Source organism: Rosa chinensis, chromosome 2 (genome assembly GCF_002994745.2).
Source record: "Rosa chinensis cultivar Old Blush chromosome 2, RchiOBHm-V2, whole genome shotgun sequence".
Lineage (NCBI taxonomy): Eukaryota > Viridiplantae > Streptophyta > Magnoliopsida > Rosales > Rosaceae > Rosa > Rosa chinensis.
Genome location: NC_037089.1, coordinates 83,011,271 through 83,039,101, shown reverse-complemented (window position 1 = coordinate 83,039,101; position 27,831 = coordinate 83,011,271). Strand labels below are relative to the sequence as shown.

Sequence of the window (27,831 nt, the reverse complement as noted above, 5' to 3'; positions counted from 1 at the left end):
GTTCACTTGTCTACTTTTACTTTAATTTATTATAGCACCTTTCCCACTGTTACCACTTGTCCGTGGCAAATCTTTAATTTTTGAACAAAAAAAAAAATTAATATATTAGCTTGGCACATGCGGCTCAGCTTACGGCTTGGCTTCCCATTCTGGGTATTGGATACCATAACTGGTATTTGGATACTGACCATATATTTCACAGTAAAGTATATTACTCTGCAACTTACAAGAACGATATACATTCAAAGTTATAAAAGCTATGAAATACAAACAAACTATATTAAACTTCTCTATCAACCTTCAATGAGATCCAATTCTTCGCTATCTCCTGCGATCACTGTCCTTGCGCCAATAACATCCTAAACAAACAAACAAGGCAACAACATTCAACCTTAGATTATTGACAGATTTTATCTGCTCTACAACCTTACCAACAAAATGTTAAACTACTAATCAGAATAAAATTTGGAATTGTAATTCTAAAAGCATGAGGATTCTTTGAGCAATGCTATCAGTATCACTCAAAAATATTCTATCCAAAACTAGTACAAGCCAAGCTTCCAAGCAATTTGAGACATGAGAAAGTAGATGGATTACAAGATATTACAAAACTGAAATAAAGTAATGGGTTTAGCTAACCATGACTACACTCCGGGGGCTTTTGACTTTTGGTGTACTAATCGTCTTATTTATCTTGGATCCTGATGTTATACAGATATTAAAATTCAGTATTGGGAAATGTATGTGGACATAAAGATACATAATTCTGAAGGTGACCACGGAAATTGAGTACAGCTTCACAGAAGTCACCAGGTTCATACCTCAAACATGTCTGTGCTTCTTGTTTTCAGTTTAATAGTTCTACCATTACCAGTTTCAACTTCATATTCATCAAAAATGACCTGCAATGCATGAAGTAAGTCTAAGATAGTTGATAGAATAAGGCAAAAGTTAATATCAGGTTGTTGATGGGATAAGGCAAGAATTAATCAAATCTTAATAAGCAACACTAAACCCTTATTAATACTATTGCCACTAGCAGATCATATTAATAATCCATTTTCAACTACAGAAGTTGCTCCAAAGCTAAAGTTGCACTACTTATTAATATACCATCAGTAAAACTGTACGAGAAAAATTTCTACCTTTTTTTGGTGCTTTGAAATATTCATTACATTTGGAGAATTCATATTCTCCGAAGCTTTCTTCAATAGTGTTGACACTGGTGTTTGTGATGCTCCTACTAGAGGTGAATCCTACAAACCAAATAGAATGAAATATCATAATGAGTCATAATGTCATGTGAAACGGTCCAAAAACGAAAGAAATTAAAATGATTTTCAAAATATTGTGCCACTTTCTCATCAAACAAACTTGAATATACATCTAACCAATTTATATATCTAATGTACAACTTACTTCTTGAAGATCTATAGAACTTGGCCATTTTATCATCAATGTATCTCATCAGATCCGGGTCCACTAGTCGACCCAAAATTATTCTAGCACAAGAAGAAGAAAATAAGTCAGTTAATTACACCAAACCTGGACGTAGCAAGATATTTTATAACTCCCCGTCAATGAATATGTGATTATAGCCTTAACCTCCTTCAATACATACTTGGCTGCAGAAAGGCATACAAACGTCACAGAAATGTCTATAGAGCACTGTATATATAAATCAAAACCAAAATCAATTGGAAAGCAGCAATTAATTTTCGAACACATCCTGAGATTTGTATGCTTATCTCAATCCATGATTCAAAATCAAGATACCCACTTTCGAATGGCCCTTAGAGAAAAAATTAGTGCATAAAGATGATTGATATCTTTGAATATAAAAACATGGGGGTATCAATAGATTCAAGCCAAAGCCATGAGATACAATTGTAATCAAACTAAACAACTACAAGGGTCAAAGATAAGATAAACTACACTCTTAAGAGATCAGCTAGCTTAAGAAACCGATAATATCCAGATCCGAATACTAAACATCTATATTAGTATAGGAGAGATCTGACAAGTTGCAAACCTTAAGAAACTGATGTTGGCTTCTGGATAGGAAGTGACCGGAAATCAGCGATCACTGACCGACAGATCTAACGACAATCAACAACTTCGTGGTCGAAATTTTGTTCATCTTCCCCAGCTGCATCGTTTGGCCGTTGGACGGAGGCTGACGATGGCAGTGAGAGGGTCTGAGGTTGGAGAAGGGGAGAGAAGAGAGAGAAACCCTTTTAAATCAATAGGAAACCAGTGGGCGACGGATGAATTTTTTTTTTTTAGTTATAAAAAATTCGAAAATGAATTTTCAACTCAGTTTATGTGGACCCGTGATAATGTTAAAATTTGGAGACGGAAACTAAAATGTCCGTGGTTCCCGTAGTTCCCAAGCCCTCTTATGGGACGGATGGTCTCGCTCATGTGCTGCTAAACACTAATATTGGTGAGCATCACCATATTTGCCACTAAACAAGACCAACTGTCCCTATTGATCTAATAACAGCCACAGATGCTTGCTCGTACCCAATGGTGCTGTGCCCATAGGCTATATTTCTAGTAGTGTAGCATTCCAAGTACTGGAGGAAATGTCATGGGGAAGTTGTAATGCAATAATTTCGGTAAGAAAAAAAAATCAGAGAAACCTATGATAGATGTAATGGAGAATTATTCGAAATATATGGTATCCGAGAATACCATAGAAGTCTTTGTAGCAATGTTCATGGACGAAAGTTATATGGCTCATTGCCCTTCCTCAGCCTCCACACTCATTTGCATGCTTTAGTCATACGGTCAAATATGAAAGAGCTTAGAAATCCATATATTCGACATCCAAATTAATCTAGTTGCAGCGAAGCAAAAACAATAAGAAGTTCAAACAATGCAAAAGATTACTCAAATGTCCTCAACCAAATCCCTGCTTCTGTTAGTACTAGTACTCCTATTAGTACCATAGACATTAACAGGCATATCCTCCTGGCCCGCAGTCATGACTATAGTCAACCTTTTGGCCATGTCCCGAGCAGCTTGGAGCTTTTGTCTCAGTGCTAGATCCGGGGACTCAAGATCCCGAGCACATCGCTGCCTTGCCAGATTTCTTTTCTTAATATCAGCATTTCTCTTAAGGAAAATGATGCAAAACAAAACGAATCTCAACGAAGGAATAGCGGTGATGGAAATAACACAAGCCTGAAGTACTGGAAGCATTGCAGAGAAAAATGTAACATAACCACCGGGGGCAATTGGAGTTTCCAGAAGCAAACCCTCGGTAAGCATCTGAATCCCTTTCCAACAAAGTCCACCAAACCCTACAATCACTGCCTTCTCCAAAGTGCTAGCCTTGCTGAACCACCACTTATTCTCCATCAAAAACTTTTTCTTAAGTAGTGCTCCTTTGACAAAATTAGGATCACTCGATTCCTTGGCTGTGGGTTGCAGAGATATAAACAGGTATAGAACGTTTCCGTCTTCTTCAATCACGGGATGACCCTCGTACCTCATCAGAACCGGTAGCATGTATGTTTCGTCGTTGATCTGAAGGCTCTCATTTTTCCCTTTAGTTTCTAAAGGGTCAAGATATGGAGCAAGTTCTTCAGCTGCAACAACACCGCCCTTGGAGGTTATGTATTGCCCAATCAACTTCCATCTCTCCTCTTTCGTTACCCTATTTGGATCGCCATCGCCAAACATGAATGACCGAATGGATTCGACGAATTGGAGTATGATATTTTTTTTGGGTTCAGATGAGGTCTCATGATCACTCTGTGCTCCGACTGCTCGTGGCCTCCAAGATGGTGATCTTCCACCCTTGAAATCAGCGCCGCCGCCGTCTTTTCTAATCCCAGTGGCGGAGCCGAGGCACGCTCTGGAAACGGGGACCAAAGCCCTAGGTTCTTGAAGCTTCGCAGAAAAGCATACCTGGAAGATCGGTGTTAGAATAGGATCAGGAAAGGTTTTGAGAGGTCTAGGGTTAGGGAAGAGTGAACTGTTGAAAGCGAGACGAGGATGAAGAGTTGGTTGAAGTGTGAAGCAGGTCGCCACCATGGACGCCATAGCTTGATGTTGCAATCTCAACTTTTCGGGTTTAGGTTTAGGGTTGGGATATATGTATGCAAAGATATTTTACTTCTTTGGGTCAAAGAGCCCAAATAAATAAGAAACAAACAAATCACACTCTCTAAATAAAAACATAATTAAATAGCTTATCGAACGGATATAAACATGATCATCAACCCAATAAGAAACAAACAAATCACACTCTCTAAACAAACAGGCTCATTATGCTTTTCAAAGGTTGTAACTTGTAAGTATGATTCTCTAGAACCAAGGGAGGGTCCATTCTGAAAGAAAGAAAAAATTTACTAATGCATTTCAGTGCGTAGTATAGGGTTGTCTAGAACTAAGCGGAGGCTAGGGCTGGGATTTAGAACCGTAAAACCGATGGAACCGCACCGAACCGCACCGAAAGTCTCGGTTCGGTTCGGTTCTACAACATATGTATACAAATTTTTTTCGGTTCGGTTCCTAGAGTCATATGATCGGTTCGGTTCCGGTTCTTGTTTTTAAAACATCATTGGAACCGAATTACACATGTCACTGTATAAGTGGACTTTTAGTGGTGAGCTTATTTCTGTAAAATAGACCCTTTCTCATGTGATCGGGCCTTCCAAATGCAATAAGAGCCTTCCATCTCTTCTCATAATATCCTAACCGTTCGATTTAAACCCTATCTGACTTATCTCTTCGACTCTCCCGAGTTCCCTCAAACTCTCACTCTCTCTGTCTCTCGAAACACAGACGGCGCTCGGGCCGCTCCCTCATCATACATCGATCAATCCAGTCATCCAGTGACTCCAGTCGGAAACTTTGTACTCCCCATCGATCAATCCGGTCCTCGTCCAGTCGTCCTCCTCGTCGTCCAGTTGTCGTCCAGTCGTCCTCGTCCTCGTCGTCGTCCAGTCGTCCAGTCGTCCTCGTCCTCGTCCAGTCGACCGAAACCCAGACGACCTCCGTCGAACCGAAACCCAAACGAAACCCAGACGAAATCCAGTCCAACCGAAACCCAGACGACCTCCGTCGAAACCCAGACGTCCTCCGGTCTCCGCCTAGGTATCTCACTATCTCTCTCTCCCTCTCCGAGCCCCGCTCCTCCTCTTCTTCAATTCTGAGTTTCTGAATTCTAATACCAACTAATCTGTACAATTGGGTTCAATACTTGGATTTCCATTTAATCTTGTGGGAAATACTTCGATTTTGAATGGGTATAGTTGACTAGGTTGATTCGGCCGAGTTGGAAGATAGTCTTCTATGGTTGAATTTGTTTTTGCAGACTTCATGTGTTTGTGATTTTGTTTGATGGGTTTAATTACTCTTCTATGGTTTTGGTATTCATGTGATTGTATTTAGTGTTTCAGTTTTGAAGATGAGAAATTTATGGTTGAACTCTTCTATGGTTGAACACTGCATAATTATTTTTGTAGTGTTGCTGTACCCTTGTTTAAAGTCCCAGGTAGGAAAGCCATAGTCAAAACCTTTCTAGGCATGTATGATGCCAAGAAGGAGGAGTTGAGGAGGGAATTGAAGTCACATTGTGTTTGTTTGACAACAGACACTTGGACTTCTTGTCAGAATATAAACTACATGGTGATTACTGCCCATTTTATTGATCGGGGATGGCAGATGCACAAAAGAGTGCTTGCTTTTTGTGTGGTTCCAAACCACCAAGGTGTAACCATAGGAAAAATCTTAGAGAAGTGTTTGATTGATTGGTCAATAGAGAAGGTTTTAACAATTTCTGTTGACAATGCCTCTGCCAACAAGCATGCCATTGATTATGTTAGGAAGAAAATGTGCAATTGGGACATAAAACCAATCTTTGAAGGTAAGTTTATGCATGTGAGATGTTTGGCTCACATTGTAAACCTAATTGTGAAGAGTGGACTGAATATGATGGAGAGGTCAGTGTCTAGCATAAGGAATGCTGTGAGATATGTTAGAAGTTCGGGTGCTAGGTTAGATGAATTTAAAAACTGTGTAGAGCAGGAGAAAGTTGAATGCAATAAGATTTGCATCTTAGATGTTCCAACAAGGTGGAATTCCACCTTTCTTATGTTGGACACAACTTTGGAGTTGAAAAAAGCATTTGATAGATTGAAGGATGAGGAGGATTCAAGGTACAAAAGCTACTTTGATGAAGAGGAGGAAGTTGAAGATGATGATGAAACTGAAAATCAGAGTAAAAAGAAGAAAGTGGCTGTAAAAAGGGTAGGGCCACCAAGTGATGCAGATTGGGACAATGCAGCTGTTTTTGTGAAGTTCTTGAAAGTGTTCTACGATGTGACCCTTAATGTTAGTGCTTCACTTACCCCCACTTCACACAAGGCATTCCATGATATTGTTACTATTGAAGCAGAGCTTGAAGATCTCAGTTCTATTGGGGTAGGGCCTGATTCAAGTGAAGCAGACAAAGTCTTGTACGACATGGCAGTCAAGATGAAGGCCAAGTATTCCAAGTATTTTGGGAACTTAGATGACATGAACCAACTCTTCCTAGTTGCTTTGGTCTTAGATCCTAGGTATAAATTGAGAAATATTAGTTGGTTGTGTGAAACAATGTTGAATTTGTGTGATTGGGAGATCAAGAAGAAATGTGATGAAGTAAAGCAGCTTATGGTAGACTTGTGTGACTTGTATGGGCAGTCTAATGGTTCACATGGTGGACTATCCAAGGCTAAGGGTAAAGGTCCTATTACTAGTGACACAACTACTAGTAAGACTAGAAGTAGAGCAAGGATTCTTAGTGGGAAGAGGGCTGTTATGCAAGAAGACTGGAATAGGCAGCTTGAACAGAATAATGATGTTGTGGTGGGACATGAAGTTGATAGATATTTGCTGGACCCTATAGAAAAACCTGCTGAAAATGATGATTGGAAGATTTTGGATTGGTGGAAGCTTAATGGAGGTAAATATCCCAACTTGCAATCATTGGCTAGAGATATATTAGCCATACAAGTGTCTACAGTTGCAAGTGAGTCAAGTTTCAGCACTGGGAAAAGGGTAATAGATCCATATAGAAGCTCTTTAAACCCAAAAACAGTTGAAAAACTGATATGTCTTCAAAATTGGTTGAAGGCTGATGCCATTATGGGGTTGGAGTACATTCCAACTATAGAGGAAATAGAGTCATATGAACAGATTGAAGCTGGTATGTGTTTTTTATGTTTTAGTTTACTATTTTTGAATATGGTACAAGAAATTAGTTATAAAATCTATGTGATTTACTGTTTTGTGTTTTGACATTGTGCAGACCATGAAAAAAAGGATAGAGAGAATGATAAGGGCAAGAACATTATCGCTGCTGCATCTGCATCTGCATCTGCACCTAGTGGCAGAGTAACCAAGAGTTCTGAGGCTTCAGCTTCAGCCCCTACAACCAAGAAGAAAAGGCAGAAAAAATGATGCAGCTGCAATTTAGTTTGCTGCAAATTGATTTATTTTCTGCAAATTGATTTAGTTTTCAGTATTTTAGTTTGCTGCAAATTGATGCAGCTGCATTGTTTAAATTGGACCAAGTTTATTCACTTTATTGTTTAGTTTTATTTGCTGCATGTGAGAGTGTGAGACTTTGTGTTTGCAGTTTATGCATGTGAAATCCATGAGTTTGTATTGCTGGAAATGTGTATTATTGCAGACTTTGAGTTTGTAGTTGTATTGCTAGAAAAGTAGAAAGTGCTTGAGTGTTTGTGTTTGTGTTTCATGCTTTGACAGTTTTGGAGTTTGCAGGAAATTGTTAATTTGCTATGAAGCCTATGTTGATGTTGATGTTGATGTTGATTGTTGAATATGTATATTGTAGATACTGTTTTGAGTTTGAATGAGTGAATAAATTGTGATATATTGAATCATTTGAATGTATGTATGGAAATCAGGAAAAGTGAAAACTAGAAAGTAGAAACAGCTGAAAAGCAGTGTTTCTATATGGAAAAACTTAGGAACCGAACTTGGAACCGATCCGAGTTTGGAACCGAAAAAACCGAGAATGGAACCGATCTGGAATGGAACCGAAAACCGAGGAACCGAACTTGGAACCGATCTGAGTTTGGAACCGAAAAACCGAGAATGGAACCGATTTGTAGTGGAACCGAAAAACCGAGGAACCGACCCGAGAATGGTCGGTTCGGTTCTGCATCGGTTCTTCATATAAAAAACATCAAACCCGAACCGAAAATCATATATCGGTTTCGGTTCCGGGTTCTGTTCTTGACATTGCAAAACCGACCCGAGTCCAGCCCTAGCGGAGGCTTTAGTTTCCAAGTCCGAATTGATTGCGTGAACTTTGTAGTACTACGGTTTTCGATCGCTCTGTGTAACGATTGTTTCTGTTTTTTTGGCTAAAGCTCCGGGTAAGGGTTTAGGAGACTAACACTTTGCTTTTGTTAATGGCTAGCTAGTATCAAGGCAATGCCAAGGGATTCACCGATGACCTAGCTCCTGTGGCCGAGGTGGAGGTTGCTTGTCTCAATCGGGTGGGAGGGGAGCTCGCGTGTCCTCCCCAGTTGCTACTTTATGGCGGTAGCTAGGTTGTGTCCATAGGTCTTCGTCTACGACGGTGTCTTTTTTATTGTACTTTGGTCATGTTTGGTGACTACGACAGGACTTGGATATCCCCAAAGTTAGCTGACATTCGTCAACCTTTGGCATGGGTTTAGGTCGTGGGAAAATACGTACGTGTTTATATTCGACTAGTCGAGTATGCACTAAATCGTTTCCGCGTTGGTCGTCGAATTTGAAGGGAGAAGATTATGAGTATTACTCAAAGATTAATGTGCATGCTCTTCAAAACTTCTCGATATATAGTAAATGATTGAGTAGTAGTGTAGTACTAAGTGAGACAAAAATTAAATATAATTAGCCCATGCCAAGTCCATGCAGTAACCAAAAATTCATAAGAATTTTGTTCCATTCATGATTGTGTCTTTCGTAAAATGATTTTGCATTACTTCTAAACAATCCAAATCATCAAACCCTAGCCGCTATGGCCGGGTAGGTCTCCAACATCGGCGTCCAACGCTGATCTTAAACGGGATTATCCTCCCTGCAGCTCGAGGCTATTATGCAACCTTCCACCTCAACCGAGTTTGACAAACACCATACTGAAACTGACCGATATGGATTGGATCTGTCTTCCACTCCACGTGCATGTCCTCAAGCCAAAGCGAGTTCGCAAACTGTTTTGTGGAAATGGGTTGGAAGATCTGACCGGCGAGAGAGCGCCTCAAGGCTCTGAGTGAATTTAGGGGTTCTAATGGCTCGTTGAGTTCAAGGCACCTTTGAAGACCCAAGGGGGTGACTGAATTTGCAGAGAGTAATTGCGTTGGTCTGGAACCGGTTCTGGCTGGAGGGCGACACAAGGACCCGATGTTCGAAGCAGAGTGCTAAAACGTCTCGTACTCCAATATGTAGAGGCGACGGATTACTTTGTGCTCCGATCTAGGGAGTGTGGCGGAAAGAGTCTCTAAGACGGCAGACAAAGTTGTGATCGCTGGTGATGCAGATGGATGGCGGCTCACCTCAAAGCTGGGTGTCCCAAGTCAATGGGGACACCCCAATTAGTTAGTGAGGTTTGGGTGCCCAAAACATTTGGAATTGTTTGTTGCCTGTTGGTTGAAGGCCCAAGTGCGGACCAAACAAATGCGCTCTAGTTTCATGGGGTGGTCACGTATTTGGGATCCCAAAGGATACTTAATGCAACTAACTACGCTTATATTATCCTAGGTTTGAACACAACCTATTTACTATGCTATGTTTTCTTTTCATAGTGTATAGGCTTCCTTTTTTGAACCAGTGTCTAATATGTGGTGCTAGGATGCCACATCCTAGAGTTGTCCATAGAGATGACAAGGGAAGATATGTATTTGTGTTATTCTAGCTTGAGTTGAATGAGAATCGATTGGAATTGATTCAAAAAAAAAAATATTCTAGGGATATGATCAGAGAAAAGACATACATACATAAACCACCATTATTAGGAAAACTAGTAAAACTAAACCACCACACATCTATTAGCACAGTAATCTAGTATCCCATGTATGAAAGTGAAGGACTTGTATCTTGCTAGATCTTCCCAGAAGAGGTCAATATATAAGGTATAACATTGTGATTTAGTTTCAATAGTCTTGATATGTGCCGCTTTATGGAAGAAATAATATTTCTAGTACTCAAAAAGAGTGTGGTCGTGTTTGTATAATACGGATATGTAATCAAATAGTTAAAACTTTATGTAAAATTTGGTATTTGTATCTGCTACGTACATTATCAAATATGAAAAGTTAAAAGAAATAAATCAAAATAACTGATCATACTCTCAAATAAGACTTTACAGCAAGGTTATGTGTGGAGGAAAAGTTGTGAAAGTACCCTATTATATATGTTGCTTCTTCAGTACTTCAGAATTCCAGCCATATTCCGAGCACTGGCGATCTTTTGTCTTAGCAGGAGATTAGGCGATTCAAGTGCTTCAGCAGCCTGTTCTCTTGCTCGGTTACTTTTTTCAATGCCAGCATTTTTATAAAGAAAGATGAGGCAAAATAACATAAACCTGAGCAAAGGAATCAATACAAAAAACGAAATAACAGAAATCTGGAGTAGTACGGCTGCCCATAACTTAGTACTACCGCTTTTCATAAGTAACCATTCGTTAGTAAGATAAGAAAGGACATCCCGGAGAACTAAACCAAATAAGACAACCTTTACTCTCTCAAGAAAGCTAGTCTTACTGAATTGCCATTTTTTCTCGATGAAGAATTTATGCTCAATGTCAAGCAATTCCTTATCTTTGGACAGTGGCGTAAACCGGTAAAGAACGTTCCCATCTTCATCAGTTACAGGATGGCCCTCATATCTTTTTAGAACAGGTAACATGAACTTTTCCTCATTGATTGGGTTGCCCTCAATTTTCCCTGAAGTTTCTAAACCATCAAGATATGGAGCAAGCTCTTCGGCTGCTATAACACCACCCTTGGAGGTTATGTATTGCTCAACGAACTTCCATCTCTTCTCTTCATGAACTCCTTTGTTTGGATTACCGTCGCCGAAAACAAATGACCAAATAGAATCAGCAAATTTCATCAGGGAGCTCTTATTTGTGGACGCTTCTGCCGCCGGAACTAGCTCAGATTGATTTTGCACCACTGATCTCTTCCAGTGGTCACGTCTTCCACAATTTTCATTGTAGGGGCCAACGCTCGCTCTCATAACAGGTACCAAAACCCTAGATTCTCGAACCTTCAAGCATCTTGGGAAAGCCGTTGTTTGGATAAGATCAGGGAAGGTCTTGGTAGGTTTAGGGTTAGGGGAAGGTGAACCTTTGAGAATAAGACGAAGACCAGGCGTTGGTAGAAGTACTGAGCAGGTCGGCATTGGATTATGGTTTAAAAGTTATGGCTATGGGCACGGTTTTCTAACTTCTCTTCTTCTCTCTTGGCGAAGATATAACCCTGCGCCGTTATTACCCAAGTAGTGAAGGATTGGGGTGACTCACAGTTTGATTTAATTTCAAAAGTTGAGATTAAAACACTTTAAATTCATATTTTTTTAAATTCATATTTTTAATTTCAACCCTTGATATTAAATCTAAGGGTGAATGACAACAAAATTCTTGATCACCTAGTAATCAAGCCAGTCAAGTGGACTGTCTTAGTGTCTTGCTTGAGCCGGTGTTTTTCTGAAGCAAGATGACGCATATAGTGCCAATATCTGTACGTTCTTCAACTGAAACAACAGTAGTAGAAGTTATGTCACTATGCCAAAAAGGCCATCAGACGACATAAGATTAGTCTTATGTCGTCTGAGTTTTTCAGACGACAGATAAATTAAATGTGTTGTCTGAATACACAGAAAAACCATACTTTTGAATTTTTTGAAAAGATGGTCTGATTCAGACAACAGTTATATGTTGTTGTAAAATACAGAGATTCTCTACATTGAACCCTAGCAAAAATTTTAAAATTCCCCCCAAGAAATTTAAGTCTTTCCCTCTCAAGTGCCCAAACTCTGTAGCTGACTAGTTAATGGGGTGATATTCAGACGACACAATTGTGTTGTCTGAATATGATGAATTTGACTTTAATTGTTTCAAGTCCCTTTAGACATAAAACAGAACCCCGAATATACGGGCTAAAACTCAACCCCTCGAAAAAACTATCTAGAACTCTATCTTGTCCCTCAGCAACCAAAGACTCAACCAAATCGCAATCTCAATCTCAGCCATCTCAATCTCTCAAACTTGATAATACTTACCCAAACCAAGTCTCTCCTTCAACCCCGAATCCTTTGCGTTGGTTCAATTGATTGGATTCAGTTTTCCATTTTAGGGTTTCAATCGGATTCAGTCTTTCAATTTTATGGTTTCGATTGACCTCACATCTTGCTGTTCCTGTAAGTAGATTTAGTACCCCCTGGGTGGTCGCCGAGGACCACGAGGAAGAGCGGGCTAGTAGTGGAGGAGATGGCGGCCGAAAAGGGTGGTGAGAGTGCGAGCGGCCGTTGGGTTTCAGGGAGGACAGTGGTGAAGAAGGGAGGGATCTCAGGAAGCCGTTCCTGCATACTGGGAGCTGGTACCGGATGGGTTCTAGGCAATCCAGTATGATGGGTTCGTCTCAGGTCATGAGGGATAGCTCCATTTCTATAGTTGCTTGTGTTCTGATTGTCTCTTTAGGTCCTCTCTAATTCCGCTTCACTGTAAGTAACCGCAGCACTTTAGCTATTTGGTTGTTGGGAGCTTAAAGAAATGAGAATTGTCAGTTTGATTTTTGCTTGTTGTTTGTTGCAGTTTGGATATTCTTCTCCGACTCAAGCAGCAATCATCGCTGATCTTGGACTCTCAATGTCAAAAGTTAAATATTCACAAGTAAGTCCTAATCCAAGCTTTCAATAACAAAACAAGACGTTTATGCTTCAGCAAGAAGAAGAGCGGCGCCGTTTCGGCCGAAATTGAGACCGGGTGTGTAGGTGTTTTTGTTGTGCACGAGGTGTTTGATGTTTTGATTGAGTGAGATTGATGTGTGTGTTTGTTGCAGTGAGCGAGTGGGGCTTATAGAGGAGGCTAAGAGCAGAAAGAAGAATGAGGTGCTTGTGGTTCCTTACGAATTCTTACACATGTCTACTGGTAATAGTTATTTAGTGATGTTTTTGTTGTTCTTAATCAATCTAGAAGTGATCACATTTTAAAGGAAACTTGTTTTGGTGGTTTATGTGAGAGTTCAGATGTTGAGAAAATTGAGGAGATGTTGGACAAGCTTGTTCAATGGAGGTTAATTTGGGTACAAATATGGGATTCGGTGATCAAGTTCAATGGAGGTTTAGGTACAAATATTGGATTCAGTGGCCCTAAGTATGAAGTATGAACTCAATACTCAATTACCAGCTGTTCTTACTTAGTGCATTCATGGCTTAGATTGATTCATTTTGTGTAGTACAAGTAGTTTCTTGTGTTTTGATTCCTTTGCTTTGGTTTGCATCATATTTACTCTATTTCTATGTATGTCTAATGCAGGTCAACAATGGAAATTTTTGATGGATTGACATCTCTTGACTTAATTGTTAATCAAATTGAGGTTAGTGTTTACTTTTTACCTCCCTCTCTGTATTGTTTTTGTAGTTTGTATCATTCTATGTTGCCGATTATAGATTCTAATCTTACTATTACTATTTCTTGTAGTCTCTCAATTCTAAGTATCACTGCAGTGTTCCTTTGGTCCTTGTGAACACAGATAGTACACATGAAAATACGCTGAAGGTGAATTGATTCCCATTTTTCTATCAAGTACATACTTTTGAATCTTATCCTTTTCCACTCATAGCTACTTGCATGTTCTACGTCTTGGAGAAATATTCCAATTCAGACATTGATATTCAGTCTATAAAACAGGTTTGCAATCCGTGCACAGGTTTGCTTATGTTTTTTTATTGAAAGCTTTTGATTTTAAGTACCATTCTTCTGGCAAAATCAGCAAGTGATTTGTTTTCTGATTTTTCATAACAAATTTGCCCTGAGATTTTGAATGCACTGTGATTTTTGCAGTATAGATGAGCAGGTAGCAAAGGATATACAGCTAATTGATTCCATTACTTTTCGTTCAGCGCATATGTATTCTAATTCCTTTCAGCTTTTTGGCCCCTATTTATTATGCAATATATACTAGGTATAGGACCTCAATGATGTCTTCTCTTATTAAGGTTGATTCCAAATTGGATTTTAACACATCATGATGCCGCCTTGACCATCCTATCTACTACTTTTACAATTTCTCTACTGCCTCTTGGTACTAAAATATATATATCCTATCTTCGACTAGGGGGAATGCATACTGAGAGATAGAGAAAGGGGGAGTCTATAAATTAGGGAGTAGAAACCAACTGCAGAACAGACTCTTCTAAAATCCTTGGTTTTCGTTCAGAAGTCAAAACAATAACAATGGTGGTAAAGGTGTATGGCCCCTCCTATGTTTCTCCTAAACGTGTGTTAGTGTGCCTTGTTGAAAAGGAGATCTAGTTTGAAACTTCCCCATTGATCTCTTCAAGCAAGAACATAAAGATCCTGAATTCCTCAAATTACAAGTAATCTCTTTGGAAATGATAGATAATCTAACCTGTAATCTGTTTGTTTACTTGTTGGTTGATCGTTTGCATTGTTTTCTCTTGACATGTAGCCTTTTGGAGCGGTTCCTGTTATTCAAGAGGGAGATTATACTTTATATGGTATCTACTTTTAATTTTCAAATGAGCTTTCATATACTGCTCTGCTCTCGTGTTATTGTTTAACTATAATGCTATGTATGCTTAATATACTTATTTGAATATGTGGTTTAGATTGAGTGACACCATTTATTTCCGTTATTCATTAACTTTCTGCATGCCTCATGATTTGCGAAAGTTTGGTCATTATCTACTACAGGAAATATTTTTCCAAAAAAAAAAAAAGATATTTTGTTATTTTCCAAATGCCTTGAGTCCATTATATATTTGGTGACAAATGCTCCTGTAGTTTTGAGTTGTTACTGTAAATCTTATGTATTATAGTTCCCCTAGTTGCATTAATATTTTCTTTTTCTCTTTGTGATTATAATTTTTCCCTTTTGCATATAGCATGCTTACAACCCAGATGAGGAGTATGCAGAGGTAGAATCCAGATTGCGTTCACATTTGGAATCTTTTCTAGAAACTACAAGATCATTCAATATGATTTACACCAAGGTCTGACCTGCTTTTCCTTAATATGTTGGCTTTTGACATTCAGTTGTTTTTGTTTTTCTTATTATCTCTTACTATATGCTGTACCAAACTGAACGATTATGGCATAGTTGTTACTTAGAATTTGTATTTTCTTTCATGATGTTGAACTTTATACTCTTTAGTGGACTCCATATTCGATCACATAGTATGTATGAGCTTATTTAGGCTTTACACAGTCCTTTTTGTCAAAACCTGCTGGGTTTTTTTGTTTTGCTTAGGTAGTGTTTTGTCTATAGCATCACCTCAGTTATTTTCTTTCACTGAAACTACATGTGTGGAAGTTTATCTAATTATATTTAGTGTGGCTATACTAACTCATGGTTTGATGCCCTGGAATCTATCAAAGATGGAGGTAGAGAAGCTCTTCAATAACATCAATAGCTTAGAGTATGTGATAGTTATCTAGACACAAATGTACTAAAAGCACTAGCAAATATAACTTCATTCTATGTGCATATTATCTGCAGGGTTATGCATATATACTCACGCAGCCTGGAATACCTTCCGTTTTCTATAACCACTTCTATGATTCGGGTGATTCCATTCATGATCAGATTGTGAAACTGATACAGCATTGCAGCTAGCTAGTTCCTTTATTAACTTGTGTCTAGTAGAAATTCTTCCTTCATTAAGCATTTGGACTTGTCTGCAGATTCAGATTAGTAGATATGGGCCATTTTGAACTGATGCTCATGATTAGGTTGTGTACATAAGACAATGGTGGACTAATAGAAATTGCAATTAATGATTTTGGATGTGGATTTCATACTTTCATGAATGGGAAATTTTAATTTCAAGAATGCATGCATACCAATTGTAACAGGGGACTACTAATATGTGTTATCTCAAATTGCAAGCTACAACAAAAGCACACCAAAATGTGTGGTTGCAGCTGCACAAAAACAACACAAAAACCAATTACAAGTCTATTGTCCTTTTGGCATTGGTACAACAGAAAATTGTAGTCTAAATGGCAAAAGAACAACAGAAGTTAGATGAAAATGTTGGTTAAAGCGTATAACAATAACAAATAAGTGTGGTTGGACTTAACCAAATAAAATATAAATGACCTACAATTTGTGGTCTCTTTTATATTCAGACCACAAATATTTGTCATGTTAATAACCAAATATTTGTCATGTGAATAACCTCAAACGACAGAAATCTGTCTTGCAGATATGCTTCGCACAATAGAATTTATATTAGAATGTAGTTGTTTTGTTTCTCAGACAACACAAAACTGTTGTGTTACCGCTTTTAAGGATACATATCACATTGGTCCCGAAATGCAAAACTCATCAGACAACACAAGACTTTTATTTTTTTATGTCGTCTGATTTTTCAGACGACAGAAGTGTTCTGTCGTCTGATACCCCCAAGACACGACACCGCACTAGACGACATATTTTGGTTCGTTCAGACGACAGAACAGTTATGTCGTCTGAAGGTCTTTTTGGCATAGTGTGTACTGCCAGATCAACTTCCATCTCCGTTCTTCAATTAGGTTTTAATAGTTAAGATGTGAAATTAGGGACAAAGATCAAAAGTAACAAACAAGAAACAATTTGTATCAAATGAGATATTATTTTTACATTACTTGCTACAATTATACTTCCATTACGTTTCAATTAAATGTTGGACCATCTCTCTATTCTCTCTGAGAACCAAAAACCCTAAACAACGTCGCAGCCGACTTCTGTAAATATCATTCTCGTCCGGCGGTGATCCGTTGTCGCTCGCCGACGTCGTGATGCTGCCGGACAGGTGATGATTGGAATATAGCCCAATGACTTTTGGAATTGCTTCGCCCTAAGGTGTTGGAACAGGTTTGGTCGGCACAGTTTTCCCAGTTCGCAATTCTGAGGGGATTGGCTCGTGATCCAGTTGCTTCTTCTAGGAGGCAGGGATGTCGGCATCGAGGTGCTTCTCAGCGCTTATCATTGTGGAGCACATGATACTTGAATCGGGGTGGTGGAAGTACAGCCAGTCATGGCAGTTTCGCTTCCAGCATTGTTGTGCAGCGGAGTCCTGCACAAAGAGCTGTGAAAGTGACTTGGGCTAGACTAGCCATTTTGGGTCTAGGGTTTTGATATTCCTGTAGGCCTTTTGGGCTCCTAATTAGTTAGATGTTTCTTTCTAAATTTCCCTACCTTTTTAGGGACCTATGCACTTTTTGTTTGAGTGGTGCCTACTTCCTATGTATTCATGGTTCATAGGCTCACTTTTTAATAAGTGAGCATTGGATGCCTTAAATCCTTAATGAGTGGTATTGTCATATATACCACTTTTTCTTATCTGCCCTCTGTATTCAAGGCACTGGAAAGATATATAATGTACCATTCTAGCTTGAGCTAATGGAAATCTTTTTGATTTGATTAAAAACAAATTATAACTTCCATTTCAATATTATATTGAGGGAATTTTTTATTTTTTATCTACGAGAGATTTTTTTTTTTTAATTGGAAAGTTAGAAGGCTTAACCCCGCACATATAGTATTCGGTAAAGAAGAATACATCAGGCAACGTAATGCCTAAACACCGTGAATTAGAACCAACTATTAATTTTTCAATTTTTATTAATACAATCCATGAGCCAAGGCTTTTCCTCCTCTAACCAAAAATAACACCCCCATTTTGATAATGAACTTGGCGATCGAAAATGAGCAGCGGAAAGAAAGAGCTATCTAGAGCAAATTTCAAACATGTTTTCAATAGTAAAAAAGTTAGTTGTCAAGACTGAGATATCATATGCATGTCTCTTGCTTAGCAACCGCTCGTATTAAGAATCCTACGAGGGAACTTTTATCAATATAAATTTTTGTATAGTTGAATTTGCCTGAAGCCAATGACACGAAAAGCTTGCAACAACGAGCAATAATATTGAAGATTAATTAAAGTCATTTGTAATATGACCATATATATATACACACACACACACACACACACACACAACTTTGCTTAGGTGCGGATATCCGTACCTAAGAAAAAGGTACGGATTTCCATATTTGATCCACTTTTCGATTATATTTTCACATCTTAACCGTTCAGTTTTTAGTTCATAATGTATAGATCATCCGTACAAATTTTCACCCAAATTAATGATCGTTAAGGCATCCAAAACTGCAATTTATACGAACAAATCGAATCTGTCGAACCGGAACCGTTCGTGTTTATAATGGTAAATTGAAGTTTTGGATGCCTTAACGATCATTAATTTGAATGAAAATTTGCATAAGTGATCTACTTATCTATACCTAAAAACTGAACGGTTAAGATGTGAAAATGTGATCGAAAAATGGGTCAAAAATGGAAATCCGTTCCTTAGCTTAGGAACAGACGTTTGCAGCCAAGAAGGGCATGTGTGTGTATATATATATATTTATTTATTTATATATATGATTACAAATAACACTTGTATAATTTTATAAATTGGACTTGATCAAAGAAAAAAAGTTTATAAATTGGAGAAATACGCACAAATAAATGAAGCTAATTAAAAACATTTGTGCATCTTGAGCAAAAACAAAACCAGAGCATCTTAATTAAGGAATAAAATCGAGCTGACTTATTACAATACTCCATACACCACATAAATCCACACTAACATCCCATAAGACATAACCAGCTTAGAATTTGGATCGATTGTGGCAAAGATAAATATAATTAGTCAATAGCACCTGAATATATTAGTCTAAAAAGTAAAAATACATAGAGAAGATGGCCAAAACCATGCATCGCTACCGTCATAAGAAATTAGACATGGAGAAAAAGCAAAAGCACAAATAGACTTCATAGATCACATGAAACCTTACACTACCATAGATTCTCCTAGCCAGTAAGAATATAAGTACCCATATGCCCAGACCCATAACTCCTTGGTCTTACCTCAACGGACATACCAGTCTTTTTTGCAATTTGCTCAAGTAAGAACGGAAGCCGCAACACCTTTAAGTACGTAGGAAGGGAACCTCCATTTTTGAACACTCATGCACCAAATTAGGTTTTGTATGATCATAGCAAGGTAGTCGCGAGCAATGATATACAGTGAGGTCCGTAATTTCTCAAACAAATTTAGTAAAGCTGTAAGAATACCTAGACGAAAACAAAATTTGGGCGCCGAGGACTCTGGTCTTGCAGCGAAACGATAAGTCACAAGGGCAGAAAAGAGCAAAAAGTAGAAAAGACCCCGGGCCAAAAAAGCAGCTACCCATGTAAGGCAACACCAGCACGGCCTAATCAAGCTGAGGAGATTTCCTCTTGTTAATGTCTAAAAGTTCGGCGGTAGCTGAACCTTTGTTAACGCCGATCCGGTGGGCGGATCGATACTTGTGGTATTCTCAAAGCTTCCGCTACATGTCAAGTAAAATACAAAGGGCGTCAGAGGGAGACCGCGCTGAGCGGTCTTCAACTCTCCGATGCCTAAGTTAGTCAATGTATTTATGTTGACAAAGTAACAGTAGGTAAGTATTGAATGCCTCCTTCATGAGGAGAGAGGAAAGAACCCTTTATAGGTGAGGAGGAGGCTGACCTCTTCCTTGTTTTCGATGTGGGACTGATGTGCTTCAGTTCCCAGCTTCAGGAGCTTCTGATGCTGCTTTGGCTCGGCGCGTGGCGGCGCGTCGGCGGTGATCTGGGGGTGATCCACCGCCGAGGTTGTAGCTCGCCTGGCGGTGTATCCGTATGTCATTCCTTTGGTTGGAATTAGCACCCTTGGCGGTACAATGAGCGTGGCCCATTATAGCTAATTATGCTTGCAAATGTACATGTATGTACACCTCTTAAACAGAACACTTGAAATTAACAAGCATTATTGCTAGCCAGAAAGCCAACAGAAGATGTTGGATAACCACCATTATTGAACTGAGATGTCTCAGAGGCAAATCCATTGTTGAACTGAGAATTGAAGCCGTTGCCAAGATTTGTACCACTTGAAAAGCCAACTGTCGTACTCATTGTGTTTGAAGGAGCTACAAGTTGAGTAGTAGCAGAGCTGGGAATAGCATTGAAATGGTTCATGTTAGTCATATTAGGCATCATTAATTGCAGAAATACCATTCATATTAGGCATTACTCCAGTATACTTGCTTTGATTCTGAGCAAGATTAGGCATATAAGATGGTACAGAACACCCATTCATATAGGCAGAGTTGTATAACCCTTGATTCTGATTAAAAGGCATGCTCAGTTGACCATACTGTGATGAGTTATTGACTGATCCATTGTGAGCAACCATTGCAGTTAGAGATGATAATGGTGCAGCCTTATGCTCTAATTCAATCTCAATTTCAGCAGACAATAATAAGGATATTAGATCTATATGACTTTTGCCTCTGATAATCTGTCTAGTATGACCATATTCACTAGGTAACCCTGCTAGGATTAACACCTTAACATCTTGATCTGACATCCTAACACCAACAGCAGCCAATTGATCTCTAATATGCTTAAACTTCAACAGGTATTTTTCAATAGAATCTAACCCTTTATGTATATTTTGCATAGCTGATTTCAACTGCATCACATGTGATTCTGAAACTGAAGCATATCTATTCTTGAGTGTAAACCATACCTCCATTGCAGATTGGCAGCCAATTACCAGAGTTAAAGCTTCAGATGAAAGAGTGTTTGAGATCATGGAGATTAGGGCACTATCTTGCTCTAGCAACTTTTCATAGGCACCTAAGTTGTTGGTAGGACCAGAACCATCTTCGGTGATGATGAACTGTGGTAGACAAGGATGAGATTGTTGAGCTTAAAGTCCTTTTTGGAAAACTGAAAAGTTTTGTATTGCAGCATGCTTTTACCTTTTGTTATCTCCAATGTTGTCTCAACATGCTTTTACTTTTCCATTACTTCCAATGTTGATGTTGTGGCATGCTCAGCATGCTTTATGTCTAGAACTTTCTTTAGTCAGTATTTTAAGTGTTTTTAGTTGGTTAGGAACTGTAGAACAATAGCTCGTGCTGTGCAGCTCTTCTTTGTACCTAGTTCTGTTCTTTGAGCAGTGAAGTTTACATTCAGCCATATTGCTGTGTGTGTGTGTGTATCTCTTTCTGGTTTGTTCTTCTTCAGTGTGTTATTTTAATCTTGGGCAAGAGACAGATCTCTCTTCTGTTTTCTTTATGGTATCAGAGCCCCAAGGGTGGTAGGTGCTGTGTCAATCCCTTGGTGAAGAAGATCAACTAGTGTTGCTGCAAGAGATGGAGTCTTCAAGTCGGAGTGCCAGACTTGGCATAGAGCTGCTCAACCAATCAAATTATAAGATGTGGAGATCTTGTATGCAGTTTTATTTGGTTGGTGAAGAACTGTGGGCTGTTGTTGGTGGAGCAAATACAGCTCAGCCTTAGGATAATGCAGAAAACGTTGAAGATTTGAAGAAGTGGACAGACAACTATGAATGCAAAGGCAGAGTTCGTGCTAAAGAAATCAATTTCTCCTGCATTGTTCGATCATATTATGAAGTGCACCTCAACAAATGATATTTGGGAGACTCCCAACAGACTCTTTAACAAGAAAGATATCGGTCGTCTCCAAATGTTGGAGAATGAATTGGCAAATTCAAGCCAAGGTGATCTTTCTATCTCTCAATTTTTCCTGAAGATCAAGAACTTGTGTTCGAATATTTCAGTTTTAGATCCAGATGAACCTATCTCTGAGGCTCGTGTGAGAAGACATATTATTCGTGGGTTGAGAAAGGAGTACACTCCCTTTGTTACTTCAATTCAAGGGTGGGATCAGCAACCCTCCTTGGAAGAATTTGAGAACCTCTAGCCTGACAAATGGCTGGAATTTCAATATCAAGCAACTCCAACAACACAGGGGAGGCACTCTCTGCTCATGGAAGGAAAAATTTCAGATTTGAGAAGAAAGAGTTTAAAAGGCATGTGAATGAAGGAGCTGGTGAACCTTCCCACAAGAAAAAGTTCAAGTGTCATCGATGTGGTAGGCCTGGTCATATCAAAAGGTTCTGCAATGTGAAGCTCAACTCCGGAAATTATGCTAGGAAAAATGGTGGCTTTCATGACTCAAGTCATGGTGAAGATGAAGACAGTTGGGGGAAATGCTTTATGGTGGAGTCATTAACTCTCAATGCCATGGCTTCTATTAATTTCCAGAATGATTAGATTGTGGACTCTGGCTGTGGCCATCATTTGACAGGTGATGAATCAAAGTTCTCCAAGTTATAACCACACATTGGCAATGAAGCTATGGTGACAGCAGATAATACAGTTCACAAGGTTGAGAATGAAGGCACGGTAGTCATTAACGATTCTATCACCTTAAATAATGTTTTCCATGTTCCTGGCATGAAGAAGAATTTATTTTCAGTTCCAAATGCTGTGGATGCTGGTTATAGTGTCTTGTTTGGGCCACATGATGTTAAATTTCTCCGAAATGTTAAATTTATAAAGGCAGATGTTATGCATACTGGTAGGAGGGTAAAAGATACATTTGTGTTGTCTGCCTCTTCATCTTATATTGATAAAGTGAGCTACAATGAGAATGCATCCTTGTGGCATGCTAGATTGGGGCATGTGAACTTTGATAAGTTGAAAGTCATGGTTCGGAAGAATTTGGTGAAAGGTCTACCAAGCTTGACAACATTTCCTAGCAAAGAAGTGTGTGAAGGGTGCCAATTCAGTAAGTCTCATCGTCTTCCATTCGGAATTTCTCAATCAAGAAGCAAGGCTCCCTTGGAATGCATTCATGGTGATTTATTTGGTCCTACTAGAACTCCTTCATTTTCTGGTCTTCGATATATGTTGATTCTTGTTGATGATTTTTCAAGATTTACATGGGTCTATTGTATTAAGCAAAAATCAGATGCTTTCTCAAAGTTTCAAGAGTTCAAAGAGATTGTTGAAGGTGTTCTTGGTTTGAAAATTAAGCGGCTGCGAACCGACAATGGGGGAGAGTTCATCTCTGATGAATTTTTTTCTTTTTGTCGTCGGTTTGGGATAAGAAGAGAGTTGTCTTGTGCAGAAACCCCCCAGCAAAATGGCATCGCAGAAAGGAAGATCCGGCATCTCACGGAGACATGTAGAAGCTGGTTACATGCCAAAAATTTACCCAAGGCCTTATGGGCGGAGGGTATGATGTGTGCAGCCTATGTAATCAATCGATTGCCTTTGAGTCCAAATAACATGAAGACACCTTATGAGCTGATGTTTGGAGAGAAGCCTAGTGTAAAACATTTCAAAGTGTTTGGCTCAATTTGCTATGTTCATGTGCCGGACTCTAGAAGAGGGAAGCTGGATGCAAAGGCGAAAAAATGCATATTTATTGGGTACAATGAAAGGAAAAAGGGCTGGAAATGCATGGATCCTATCACTCACAATTTTGTTGTGTCGAGAGATGTTGTATTTGATGAAATCTCTTCATATTATGGTGCAGCTGGTGGTGGAGATACAAATTGGCAAAAATTTGAAATTGTTGAATTGCCTACATCCTTAAATGCTCCTAGTATTCACTTGCCTTCATCTGATTTGCAGCAAGGTGAAAGGGGGAGCATTAATTCTGAAAATGAAGAAGAAATTGAAGATGGAAGAGTTCCAGAAGATGGTGATGCAAGTGTTGGAGCAAATCAAAGGCCAAGAAGAAATATCACCAAGCAGACACGATATCGAGACGAAAACTTCACAAGCACTTATTCTTGCTTCTTTACAGGGCCAATTGATGATGAAGAACCTTCTGGTTATGAGGAAGCTAAAGGAAGTAATCAATGGAGGAAAGCCATGGATAAAGAAATGAAAGCTCTTATTAAGAATGAGACTTGGGATCTTGTTCCAAAACCAGATCATGTGAATCCCATCACATGTAAATGGGTTTACAAGTTGAAAAGAAAAGATAATGGAAGTGTGGACAGATTTAAAGCTAGATTGGTTGCTCGTGGTTTCTCTCAAAGCTATGGAGAAGATTATGAGGAGACTTTCAGTCTCATTGCAAAGATGACATTTGTTCGTGTTGTGATTTCCTTGGCAGCCTCTCAAGGTTGGAAGCTATGGCAGCTCGATGTGAAAAATGCATTTCTATACGTTGATCTTGACAAGGATATCTATATGGAGCAACCAATAGGCTACACATCAAAAGCTCATCCAAGTTATGTGTGCAAACTCAAGAAAGCTTTATATGGTTTAAAGCAAGCTCCGAGAGCATGGTACGAGAAGATTGCAGAATTTCTATAATTATGTGGTTATCATTCTACAAATGCAGATTCAAGTCTTTTTGTTAAGAAGGATGGAGACTTGCATATGGTGGTCCTTTTATATGTAGATGATATGATAGTAATCGGAAGTGATGAAGGTGAGATTGCAAAGCTAAAGGCAGAATTATCTACTCGGTTCGATATGAAGATTTTGGGTGAGCTAAGCAATTTTCTTGGTTTAGAAGTGAAAAATATGAAGGATGGTGTTCTGTTATCACAAGAAGGTTATGCTAAGAAGTTGGTTGAGAAATATGGCCTGAAACTTAGCAAGAGACGATCTACTCTACTTGACATAAGTGAGAAATTAAGGCGAGATGTAGGATCTCTCTTGCCAGATCCTAAGTCTTATCGTTCTCTTGTTGGTGGTCTTCTTTATTTGACAATCACAAGGCCAGACATTGCCTTTTCAGTTGGGCTCATAAGCCGGTACTTGCAAGAGCCTCGGAAGCCACATCTAGAAGCAGCAAAGAAGATTCTCAAGTATGTTAATTATACTCTTGATCTGGGTCTCTTTTACAAAAGAGCTGGTGGTTTCTTGTTAAATGGCTATACAGATGCTGATTTTGGTGGAGATTTAGACGAAAGAAGATCCACTTCTGGTTATGTCTTTCTGTGCAACAATACAAGTGTTTCTTGGTGCAGCAAGAAACAAGATGCAGTGTTTTTATCTACAACTGAAGCAGAGTACAAGGCTGCTACACTTGCTGCACAGGAGTGTGTTTGGCTTCGAAGACTTATTAAGGATGTTTATCATCCAATTCATAAGGCTACTGATCTGTTTGGTGATAATCAGAGTGCCAACAAGCTTGCTTATAATCCAGTGTGCCATGCTAGAACTAAACACATTGAGATTGAGCATCATTTTATTCGAAAGAAGGTTCTTGATGGAACAATTGACAACGAGGAGGTGAGAAGTGATCTTAATGTTGCAGATATCTTTACAAAGTCTCTCTCCAAAGGTCCATTCGAGTTTATTCGTGCAAGGCTGGGGCTGATCTCCAAAAACAACTTTAAGGGGGAGTGTTGAGCTTAAAGTCCTTTTTGGAAAACTGAAAAGTTTTGTATTGCAGCTTGCTTTTACCTTTTGTTATCTCCAATGTTGTCTTAGCATGCTTTTACTTTTCCATTACTTCCAATGTTGCTGTTGTAGCATGCTCAGCATGCTTTATGTCTAGAACTTTCTTTAGTCAGTATTTTAAGTGCTTTTAGTTGGTTAGGAACTGTAGAACAACAGCTCGTGCTGTGAAGCTCTTCTTTGTACCCAGTTCTGTTCTTTGAGTAGTGAAGTTTACATTCAGCCATATTGCTGTGTGTGTGTGTATCTCTTTCTGGTTTGTTCTTCTTCAGTGTGTTATTTTAATCTTGGGCAAGAGACAGATCTCTCTTCTGTTTTCTTAAGAGATCCATCCACAAACTTGAGCAAACCATGGCCTCGGAGATGATGTTGCATTTGGAACAACCAAGTTGGATAGTTAGACTCATCGAGCCTCACTGATACAGCATTGCAGATCTGAGAGTTAGAGACCGCCATTGTTGATAAAGATTGGATCTTGAAGAACACAGAGAAAGAAATTCTTGAAGAAATGAATAGAGAGGACAAAGACACTCTCAGTTTTCTATAGTAATGAGTAGAGAGGACAAAGACACTCTCAGATTTTGATGATTTTGCTTTTTCTAGGGTTTTGATTTGGGTTTATGGATTTTGACTAATTTTTGTGATTTTGACAATTCTAATAGAAACTAGAACAAGATTTGCAGCGGAGAAATAGTGGTGAAGCAATGGTCAGGCCACCATGGGCTCTGATACCATGCTGAAGTTTTGATGGAAATGAAGAAAGGTAGAGGACGAAGAAGAAAGGTAAAGACGAAAGCAAAGAAGAGCTACTGGTATATTTCTCTGAATGTTTACAATGAGCTAGAACACACTAAAAAGACTAATCGTACTTATTCTACTACTTATAGTGATTATGCCTTAACTAACTCCATACTGACCATCAGATCAATGACGAGTGTCATGAATCTGTGCATTATCACAACAACGTAACTCTAACAACTAATGAACAGACTTGTAACAAACACTGTACTCGAATCTTCTAACCCTTCCAGCTGTTAATTGGTTATTCTTTGCATCAATTACAGTCTGATCCTTCACTTTCACCTGAAGTAAATTGGTCTTGCAGTAATATTCGACTTTCACAGGTCTGAGAACTTCTTTGACCTTCATTGACCTGTACAACTTGATCTGCTTGATTTTGTACTATAGTCTCTACACTTACTTCTTAGTCCTATTACTATGGTGATTTCACTAGACATCTTTAGGCTACCCCTACTGATTCTCCAAAAATAATAAAGAGTGGCCCTGCTTTGGCTTTCAATGATGAACAAACACATCATCCTATCATTGTATGTAAGCAGAAAAATTAAAGATTTCCTGGAAAACAGGTTTTTGTTCATCACTTACAATATTATGCTAAGTATTATAACACAAAATCAAAATAAGTGATCTTCAATGTACAATAAGTGATATTGAGTTTCATACTTGCTCGACAGATTGTAGGCTGATAAAATATTGTAAGTGTCGTTTTGATTTGATTGAATGATATAAACTTTTTACTCAAAAAAAAAACATTATAACATATATAACGGGAGCAAAGTTAAAAATACATTTATCAAACAGAAGCATCATTAGGAAAACTGGAATCAAACAACAGATTAAGAATATAATGTCCCACATTCGCAAACAAAGTCTGCAGTATTAACCTCTCTACATTTGTGTTGGAAAGAAGTTTGATGATTTTCCCAAATATACTTAGCAAAGCTGCAAAGATTTAACAATACCAAAACCAATAAAGTCGGCGGTAAAGTTGCTTTTTTACCTATTCCATTAGCAACCGCAGATGATTTTTTGTTTGCGCTCATCATATGTTTACTGTGGGCTTAAACGTTGAACCCGTGCCTACTTTACCGCAGCTACCATGATCATCACTGGAATAAAAATCTTTAGTTGGATCGCTAGCGTAGCTAATCTGACGCTGCTCAACGGCAACAAATTTTTCACTAGACTCGGATTAAAGCTGGGAATGAAGGTGCTCAATGGCAACAAATTTTGCACTACACTGGGATTGATGAACGGCAGCAAATTTTTCACTACACTGGGATTGATGGGCGGTGGCGAGGGGGGTGGGTCTGGTCTTCTAACACAACATTTCCAAATAAGAAATACAGGCAAGAGAAAAATACAGAGAACCACACCGATGGCACAAAGTAGCAATAGAATGCAAAACCACGGCGGCCCGCCACTCCAGCTGAAAATCTTTCCTATAAAGTCGAAGAAC

General features: G+C 38.8%; 1 protein-coding gene, 1 long non-coding RNA gene and 1 other non-coding gene across 6 annotated transcripts; 1 reads left to right on the top strand and 2 right to left on the bottom strand.

Annotated features, from left to right (window-relative positions):
- Nucleotides 1–130: 130 nt before the first annotated feature.
- On the bottom strand, nt 131–2,338 carry LOC112189569. Of its 2 annotated transcripts, XR_005807586.1 has the most exons (7): nt 2,033–2,338; nt 1,622–1,625; nt 1,420–1,502; nt 1,146–1,256; nt 822–902; nt 640–701; nt 131–359 (listed from the first exon to the last, which is right to left on the bottom strand). It is a non-coding gene; the product is annotated as an uncharacterized LOC112189569 (transcript). The 2 variants fall into 2 exon arrangements; XR_002931972.2 differs by lacking the exon at nt 1,622–1,625 and having other exon boundaries at nt 2,033–2,333.
- A 557-nt stretch (nt 2,339–2,895) lies between these two features.
- Nucleotides 2,896–4,053, bottom strand: LOC112185221 (uncharacterized protein At5g03900, chloroplastic). Its single transcript, XM_024323424.1, has one exon. It carries the CDS (start codon nt 4,051–4,053, stop codon nt 2,896–2,898), a length of 1,158 nt encoding a protein of 385 aa, XP_024179192.1.
- Nucleotides 4,054–14,028: 9,975 nt separating this feature from the next.
- Nucleotides 14,029–16,011, top strand: LOC112185250. 3 transcript variants are annotated; one of them, XR_005805691.1, is made up of 4 exons: nt 14,029–14,201; nt 14,355–14,616; nt 14,709–14,757; nt 15,145–15,307. It is a non-coding gene; the product is annotated as an uncharacterized LOC112185250 (long non-coding RNA). The 3 variants fall into 3 exon arrangements; XR_005805692.1 differs by lacking the exon at nt 15,145–15,307 and adding an exon at nt 15,759–16,011 and having other exon boundaries at nt 14,029–14,616; XR_002930187.2 differs by having other exon boundaries at nt 14,029–14,616.
- The last annotated feature ends 11,820 nt before the right edge of the window (nt 16,012–27,831 follow it).